Here is a 9,522-nt window from a genome sequence, read left to right on the forward strand (position 1 = left end):
GTCTGAAGAAAGAGGCTCCTCCCTCCCTAACTGTCATCGTTCGGCCTTTGAGGGAGAGAGTAGGCTGGCCCAGTACCATCAGGGGCTAGCCTGAAGACAGAGGCTCCTCTCTCCCTAACTGTCATTGTTCGGCCTCTGAGGGAGAGAGAAGGCTGGCCCAGTACCATCAGGGGCTAGCCTGAAGACAGAGGCTCCTCCCTCCCTAACTGTCATCGTTTGGCCTCTGAGGGAGAGAGAAGGCTGGCCCAGTACCATCAGGGGCTAGCCTGAAGACAGAGGCTCCTCCTTCCCTAACTGCCCGCCCGCCCCCTTTCCACCTGGGCAGGAGCGGTTCAGAGAGACTCTTCCTTGCCGCTGGAGCGGCGTTTCTCCAGGGGGAGGGGCTGGTTAGAGCGGCCTCCATAAAGCCGGCTCGCCGGCTCCCCCAAAGAGGACGCCGCCTGCCCGTTTTCCACCTGGGCAGGAGCGGCCCAGAGGACTCTGTTTTGCCGCTGGAGCGGCGTTGCACAAGGGGGAGGGTCCGTGGGAGCGGCCTCTAAGCCGGCTCGCCGGCTCCCCTGCAGAGCTCCCCGCTCATGCCCCTATACCATCAGGGAGGAGTGCCAAGGACAATTGCCTGGTGCCGCCGTTGTGGACTTTCTGGAGGGAGGGAGATTGAGGAGAGGGGTGTAGCTAGTATTGTCAGGAGTTTGTTGGACATGGTTTGTAATTGGCTTGGTGAGGGAGAGGGAGGTGCGGCTGTGTTAAGAGGGGCTCCTATTGGAATAGTGTGGGGCAAGGGGAGATATAGCGGTAGGAGAGTGGAGTTGTATCGTAAGGGAAGGCGGGATTTTGATTTTTAATCTGTGATCTGTATTGTATTATATCTGTAATCTGTACTGTATCGTATTTTCATTTTGTTTTGTAAACCGCCGTGATCGGCGGTATATAAATAAAATTTCAATCAATCAATCAATCAATCAATCAATTTTGTGTGCTTTAAGTGCTAACAAGTCTCCCTTGCTTTGACAATGATAGTGTGGTGGTGGTGATGATGATGATGATAATATGAGTCAGCTTGAGAGGCATGCAGGCACTGTTTCAGAAGCCAAGAGAGTGTCACCTTCCAAAGTGTGTTTTGGGTGCTTTTAATGCTAACAAGTCTCCCTTGTTTTGACAGTGATAGTGTGATGATGATGATGAGAGTCAGCTTGAGAGGCATGCACGCACTGTTTCTGAAGCCAAGAGAGTGTGACTTTCCAAAGTGCCTTTTCTGTGTGTTTTTGGTTCTTTAATGGTGATATTGATATCAGAAAGCCTCTGAGGCAAGGCCAATGTAAATTGCTGTGATTTTTACAAACTCATGCGCAGTGAAGAAAAACCAAAGTCCCTTGACCAAGTACACACTTCTGAGAAGTACGCTTGGTGCAAGAACTGTGAAACCACCTTGACATGTTCAATAGGCGTAGCCATGTGAACCCATGCTCAATGTGAAACCCAAAGAGTTTGGTTATGCAATAAGCCTCTGAAATATGCAAGAGATTGCCATGTTAAGTAAAGCCATGCTCAATGCCCAAATGTGCTGTTTGGAATGGGGGGAGGGGGGTTGGCCAGAAAGGGAAGTCCATTTCTGCCATCTGTCTAGGAATAATGCCCAAATGTCCTCCATTTTGATCACGCCTAAGAAACATGCATTTATATTAACATTTTTAGAAAATCATCAAATTTTTTCGCATGCCCTCCATTTAAAAAAAAATTTTTCTCAATTTTAAAAATTTTTCCTTTTTTTTTTTATTTTTTTTCCCCCCCCCCCCCCCCCCGTTGTCTGGGGGACACCAACACGGCTCTTGGCTCAAAAAGGTTGCCTTCCCCTGGTCTAGATCAAGGGAAGTAATAGTGCCACTCTATTCTGCTCTGGTCAGGCCCCACCTGGAATATTGTGTCCAGTTCTGGGCACCACAATTCAAAAAGGACATTGAGAAACTAGAGCGTGTCCAAAGCAGGACGACTAAAATGGTGAAGGGTCTGGAAACCATGCCCTATGAGGAAAGACTCAGGGAGCTGGGTATGTTGAATCTGGAGAAGACAAGGTTAAGAGGTGATATGATAGCCCTGTTTCAATATTTGAAGGGATGTCATATTGAGGAGGGAGCAAGCTTGTTTTCTGCTGCTCCAGAGACTAGGACCCGGAGCAATGGATGCAAGCTACAGCAAAAGAGAGTCCACTGCAACATTAGGAGAACTTCCTGAAAGTAAGGGCTGTTCGACAATGGAACACACTCCTTTGGAGTGTAGTGGATTTTCCCTCCTTGGAGGTCTTTAAGCAGAGGCTGGATGGCCATCTGTCGGGGATGCTTTGTTTTAGATTTCCTGCATGGCAGGGGGTTGGATTGGATGGCCCTTGTGGTCTCTTCCAACTCTATGATTCTATGATTCTAGTAATGACTTGCTTTTGTAATGTATGATCTGTTTTCTGGAGAACTGAATAATTTTGTTTGCATTTTTAAGAGGTGTACTTCCAGTCAGTGTATCATTACATGGCAGCTGTCACTAAACTAATATTTGATGTTTTAACATCATATGGTACTTGCAAAAAGTATGCAGTTTGTCAGTGGAAATTCTCTATAGAGAAGGGATTGTAATTTCTTAAATTATTTTGCTGTATTGCTAATTTTTCTCCTTTCTGTTTACCTATAGGAAGAAAAAGGGAATGGTTTAAGATAGATGATGCCATAAAAGTTCTGCAGTATCACAAACCTGTGCAGGCCTCATATTTTGAAACGTTGAGGCAAGGCTATTTGGCTAACAACGGCACTCCTGTTGTGACCACATCATTCTCAAAAGAGAGTGCACTGTCTGACATCAGATGACTGAAGATATCCATATAAGAGAAATAGACGTGGAAAAGAAGACTGAAACCTGGATTTCCCTTTTCCCCCTCTTCTCGCCGCTTTCACATATGTCCTCTGTCAAACAGACATGTGCAGCAGCCTTTGGCAGAGCAATGTTTGAGTGTTGCATTCTAGTGCAAAGTGGGGTTTTCTTGCTTTTACTTGGATATGTATTTTGTAAACCACATCTTGTGCATGAAGTGTCCCTTCCCTGTTAACAACATTTTGACAACTTGAAGAGCAAGGCTGCTAGTTTCACCACTGCCTTGTCTTCTGAAATGTTTCTTTGTGTTGTTGCAGCCATAGCCAGACTTTTTTTATCTTTTCAGTTAAAAGAGGCTATAAATGTGAGATCAGATCTTTTAAGTCTTAGATTTTGTACAGTACGCTGCTGTTGAGATCTGTGTGGTGGCCACTTTCTCAGCGCATGTGTGTAACTTTTTTTAGATGGAGAAACCTAACACTTTGAATTTGCAGGATTTATTTTAAAATTTAAGCTGCTTCTATAAAGAAGAGCATCATAATCTTCTTTGCCTTGTTTTTTAACATTTTTTGTGACAGTGCTAGTGGCTGGGCCAGTTTGACTCCCTGTACCCCACTTCTTGATTCAAATTTAGTGCTGTGACACTTGGAGGAGGCCAGGCAACAATCACTTGCAAGACATCCTGGTGCTTCATTCTTTCTACAGTTTTAGCCAATATGCCATCTCCTAACAATGGACAGAAGCACAAGGAATTGGTTACCCTTCACTTCTGGCATATGGCCACAGAAACTAGTTGAATTCCAACCTCTATATATAGGAATCAGGGATTCAAAATGAGCTTAAGGTGAACTGGAGCATCAAGCACCAATGATTTCTGCTGGTGTGGAATTCTTTCTATTCCTGCTATATACTGCTGATATCTCTTCTTGTCCACATGCCTTACACCATACTGAACTGGATATTATAATTTGTGCTAAAGTGTTGGACTTTCCTTTGAGTGTCGCTGCACCGAGAGGCAGTCACACAGTATCCCTGAAAAGAAGTAATCAGGTGTCCAATCTCCTCCTTTATCTGTAGCATTGCAGCACTTGTAAATGTACCACAGAGCATGCTCAGAATGGTAAATGTTATTCTTCAGTGGCAAAGGTACAACTGGTTCCCAAGCAGAAATGCTGTTGTGGAGAACTGTGTCATTTAATAGGATAGTTAACCTAATGCATTGGCACATGTCACATTTTTGTTTCTATTGATGTATGTTTCATGCTGTCTTGATTTGCCAACAGTATTGTCTAGTTGGGAGACTGTGGAGAGGGTTGTGGGAGGGGGTGGGCCTGGGGAAGATTTGGGGAGGGGCATTAGTTAATCCCTGGCTTGGGACAGGACCTAGTTGCTATAATTGGTGACTATGTCTTTGTCAGTGTATAGCCAAGATGTGAAATTAAATCTGCAGTACTCTTATTAATCAATCATTCTCATTAAATAACTGCCCATTAAACAACTAATTGTATAAAATATTCTAAAATAGTCATGCAGCCTGAAGAAGTTAATTTGTATACTTTCTATTTTTGAAAGCTGCTGTGAAATCTGAGATTCATTTTTTTTTTTTTTTTGCGTGATCCCCTACTTTCAGTGAGTTGGATAGCATTCTGTATTATGGGATTACTAATGCCACATGGAAATGCTGAGAATTATTATTCAAGAAGTAGTTTAAACTTGAACATCTACTACAAATCTGGAACTATGCTGTGCCACTTCAATGCCCTTTATCTTAACAATCAACAATAAAAAATTAAATGCAAAGGGCTTGATTAGTGTCTTGAAATATATAACATGACTTTTCTTACTAAGGCATATGTGGCACTTTCTGGTATTGCAAATCGTTGCCTTCAGCTAAGGGTTTGGGGTCTTGTTGAATAGAGAAGAACATGGAAGTTAGTTTGAAGGAGAACTGAAACTCCTAAAAGGGTGACTGCAGTTTTAATATCTACAACATGAATACTTTTTATGACTCTAAGATGTTTTTATAGGGCTGTTAAACAGACTACTTAGGATAGACTATTGTTAATGATTTGCTAACAGCTTTTCCTTTTTTGTTTGGGTCAGGAAAAATAAATTGTGCCAAGAAAGTAGTTTAATGTGGGATGAATTGATGCTATTTATGCAACTGCATTGAGTAGCTGTTTGCCTTCTAAACTGGAAAAGGAAGATGAAGCTCCTGGAATACAAAGGCTGGATTCTTCAGTAGTGTAATTTAACCCAGTCCTTGCTTCTGTTTACAGTACTAAACCCCACTTTTTCACCTACTTCTGATGCACTGTAGAGTTCACAGCTTTCCCAGTTTCTCAGGGTATTATGTAATAAATGAGTCAGTAAACTACTTAGTGATATAAATGAAAATGTCAACACACCAACTCACTTTTTCAGAGCATGTCTAAATACACTGGAACTTCTGGCATGACAGACCATGTGTCTAACATAGTGCAAGTAATGGGGGGTGGGGTGTTTTCAGTTTAAATATAATCTATGCTAAGTGGGTAGATGGACCCTTGGTTTAGAGTTTGTATGTCTTAAATCTTCAGTAAATATAGATTCAGCTGGGCTTCACCATAAAATGTAATTTGTTGGATTTCTACATGTAAAACTCCTTTATATTTATGTACTGTAATCAAGGACTGCTGGCAAAGGCAGTAAAGCGTGCTTGATAGTCAATTTTTATGAACTTTAACTTTAAATCAAGGCAGAGCATCCAAATTCTGATGAGTATACATACTTCCCTAATCTCTTCTGTTCATCTCATAGACTGTGAGAATCCCAGTGTTCATATTTATATGTAAATTTCTAGTTCTTGAAAGTTGCAAAGTAGAGGTTGAATATTTGATTGCAAAACATGCTGAACTTGAGCAGTTCACAATGTAGACAAATGCTGGTATAGCATAAGCAATGTTGCAGGTTTGTTAGTATATATTTACAATAATATGTAATAAATTCAGAGTTGGTGCTAGAGTTTATCCCTCCTTTAGATGAAGTATTTTGTTTAGATGGGCCTTTATATTACCAGCCCTGTGTAAAACAAGGTTGACAGTGCTGCCTAAAACTGTGTTTGGCAGTGGGTTTGCACATAACTGCTGGGTAATCATGGTAAAACTTAAACATACAGCTATGGATTAAAGGCAGTAATTTGTTCCATGTAGAGAAGACTCATTGAGTGAACAGGATTTGCTAAATCAACTTAAAGACTAGTTGGGACTAATGATTGGATTTAGCACCCTATCAGTGACAGTCTGCAGTTTGCAGCATTTTCCAGTATGTAGAGACATAATTTTCTTTCCTTGGAGGACAAAACCAGTGTCAGGTTCTCTGCAGTTATATCTTGTTGTGTAAAATGCAGTTGTGATTTTCTAATCCCTGCTGTGTTTCAGTGTCATAGATTTAGCAAATGTATGATGTAGAGTAAATAGAATGTGCTGGAGTATTTTGGTGTATCTGTTAAGCTTGGGTTTAATCTTGAATTAACTCTTATTGGATCTTTGGAAAGTGGAAATCAGCATTGTAAGAAGAATTTAGACTGAAGATGCCTTCATGATTTTAGATGCAGCATAGCTCTTAACTTTCCCCAAAATATTCTATTTGTATTTAGACATATTCTTATAATCACGCCCCTATGGCTCCTGCCCCCACCTCAGTCTGTTAAAAACTAGCCAATTAAAAAAAAGAGTGCCATCTTCTCCTTGCTAGTGATTTTATTAGAACTTGTAAATCTGTCCTCCACCTCCATAGATTTCTTCCTTCTCTCCACACCAATCCCTTAATAGCACATGGTTCAGTTTCATGCCAGCTGGCAGCAACAAGCTGTTAAGGTGAAAAGTGAACAGGCTTCTCCCACATTTAGACTTCTGGTGTGCTGCATAGTCACCAATTGTCCTGAGTCACGTTCCCCCAGCACATGCTAGATAGGAGAGGAGCATCTGCCTCACTTTCAACATGTTGCTTAACCAACTCTTATACCAATGCCATAAGTAGAATGCCCATGGGTGGATTAGAATAATGGAAATGGTATTGGGGAAATATTCAGATTAAAATCTGACCCAAAGAAGAATACGGTGTGCACATATCATAATACTTACCTCATAAGTATTATGGGTAATATGAATCGCCTGAAGTTTGTACTTCTGAGCTTGAAAACAAACTCAGCAACATCACTGTTTGTAGCTGGGGTGACATTTTAGTTAAAATATGGAGATTGGTAAAACTTAATTCAGACTTGTATCTATCGTGTCTAAATTTGATCAAGCATGAGTACAATTTTGTACTAATGAAAATTTCAGGAACATTTGTGTGACTCTGAGTTTGCCTATTTTCTAATGGTAAAAATTATGGGGGATAACAGATTTAGTCAAAGATTGTGCATATTTCTTAACACCTTGCTAGTTTTGTTCATCTGAACTGTCTCCAGGCATTTTGTCTTGTGCTTGGGAGGTGGCAGGGAGGGCCTGGGAAAAGAGAGATGGTAGTGTTGTAGTTCTGTTTTACACTGGAGGGGTGTGTATGTAAACCTTAATCTCTGTAATAAAGAAACTGTTTTTGAGTACAGTTTGATACCTCTCATCACAATAGATTTTATTAGAACCATCAGTACATCTTTCTCCTCCAGTGTGATGTGCTCAGTATAAATGCTGAACTTCTTATAACATGGCTGATTCAGTCTTCTATTTTTTGTGTTGGGTAAGTAATGCAAGGGGGCATTGATGAAATCTTAGTATAATTCTCTGTTCCTTCCAAAAGCAAGTTGTCTCCTTGATTACTTTTAAAACATTAGAGATGCTGCTTAAACACTGTCTTCAAAATATTTTTTCTTAATTGAATTCTGGAGGAATTTCAGTGAGACACTAGTGCAATGGTTTCAGATCTTTCTGAACTCCAAGACTCTGATAATTGGCCATGATGCCTGGAGCTTGTGCGACTTGAGATCCGATAATATCTGGGCCCCAAGTTTGGCAATCACTGCTCTAATGTGTTTGGCCACTTCTTAATGTAGAAGTTGCCAATGCTGCTTTAGGCTTGTTAACATGATGGGTCACACTACAGATAATTATCACTTTTGTTTGTTCCTGTTGAAAAGGAGAGCTAGGGTGGTTCACATTCTCTCTATATATGTCTGAATTTGCATGGGTCCATTAAGGAAAATGTGATGTCAGAATCAATCTCTCTTAATTTTCTATACTGTTTCATATTGCCTCATGTCTAAGATTAAGGGTGTGATGAATTTAAGGGCAACTCTGCCTGATGTCACCAGTGTGCCCCTTTACATGGAAAGAGGTAGCCTTTGGTGTTCACGCCACAAAATTTGCCATTTTTATTGAACAGTATAAAAGTGTGTGGGGGCAAGTGCTTGTGCCATCTGAAAGTGTTTATAATGTCTTAATTTGAATTTTCTGTTTAAAAGCACACATAGTATATGGAATAGCTTATTGAATAAGGAAAGATTGCTTTCTGTGAAATTCTTTTAAGCATTTGTCTCACCTCCAGATGTTATATTTTAATGTGCTCCCTGAGAATTGAAACTCTGAATATAGGCTTGAGTATGGCACAGTGTTGCTATTTTGAGACATGGGTTCAATAACATAGATCAAATGGCAACTATGGGAATTGGTCCCAAGGTGAACTCCGACTCCTCCTTAATATTACTGTTCTCAGCAAGACAAGCAAGTTAAGAGATGGTTAGGATCTGTGGACCATACTGTATGTGAATAGGAAGGAAATTATTTCCTATTACTGTTAGTAATTGGTACTTGTCTGAATTAGATGGTTTAAATTAAAAGAAAGAATGACACATTACTTTTATTGGAGATAAGTAAAGCAAGCAATTCCTCTACTGTTTTGGTGCCACTACAAATGCAGTGTTGCCTAATTCTTCAGTTTAAGATAGAAATGCCTTCCATGGGTTCCTAATCTTCTGGAAGGGATTCTACTCCTGGTTCCAGCTCCATGTCTATTGCTGTGTGTGATAGTTCACAACTATGAGTAAGGCTTAAGCAGTGTAGTAATTCCATGTGGATATTACATATACAACGTCATATATGTTCTGATTGCAATTTCCACACAGAAGATTGAGTTACTAATATAGCCATCCATCAAAGTAATATTGCTAAGTGCAGAACAATGCTCCCTTCTAAATTGTACAGTTTGAATATTTGTAATATAGAAAACATGAACATGGTGTAACACTGGAAGGAATGTACATGCTACCATGTCTTACAATAGTATATGACAAACACATACCTTAGTCTGTACATCCTTTTTGTTGTTCATCCCCTTTCTGTTTTCCTTCATCAATTTCATGTAAAAGGAACACAAAGCTTTACAATTACATCCAGTGGAGAACAGTAAAAATAAATAACTAGTGCAGATACTTTACTCTGGCTTCTGGCCAGATTGTTTCTGTTTATCATGGTATATTGGCATGTTTTATTGACAACTGTTGGTTTTGAATGCAGTACTGAAGTCTTCCTGCATAGGCTGTTGCAGCTGCTGTAAACAATTGCTTTATTATCCTGGAGACCTGGGTAGGATAACTATCCGAGGTCTGGTGACCCAAGGGAGGACAACTGGGAGGTGTGACCGCTCAATTTTCTGCCCTGGGACCTTCTGGTCATTGCATGGGCTGCCTAA

The 9,522-nt window shown here is 40.5% G+C and overlaps 1 protein-coding gene across 1 annotated transcript in view; it reads left to right on the top strand.

Moving 5' to 3' along the window:
* The window catches only part of NUDT3 (nudix hydrolase 3), a 38,603-nt gene extending 29,341 nt beyond the window's left edge, over positions 1 to 9,262 (top strand). The window contains exon 5 of the mRNA XM_042465710.1: positions 2,677 to 9,262. Within this exon, the coding sequence (XP_042321644.1) occupies positions 2,677 to 2,849 (173 nt within the window). The 3' untranslated portion in view covers positions 2,850 to 9,262. The remainder of the gene's footprint in view (positions 1 to 2,676) is intronic.
* Positions 9,263 to 9,522: the final 260 nt, after the last annotated feature.

The sequence above is a fragment of the Sceloporus undulatus genome, chromosome 4 (assembly GCF_019175285.1).
Source record: "Sceloporus undulatus isolate JIND9_A2432 ecotype Alabama chromosome 4, SceUnd_v1.1, whole genome shotgun sequence".
Classification (NCBI taxonomy): Eukaryota; Metazoa; Chordata; class Lepidosauria; order Squamata; family Phrynosomatidae; genus Sceloporus; species Sceloporus undulatus.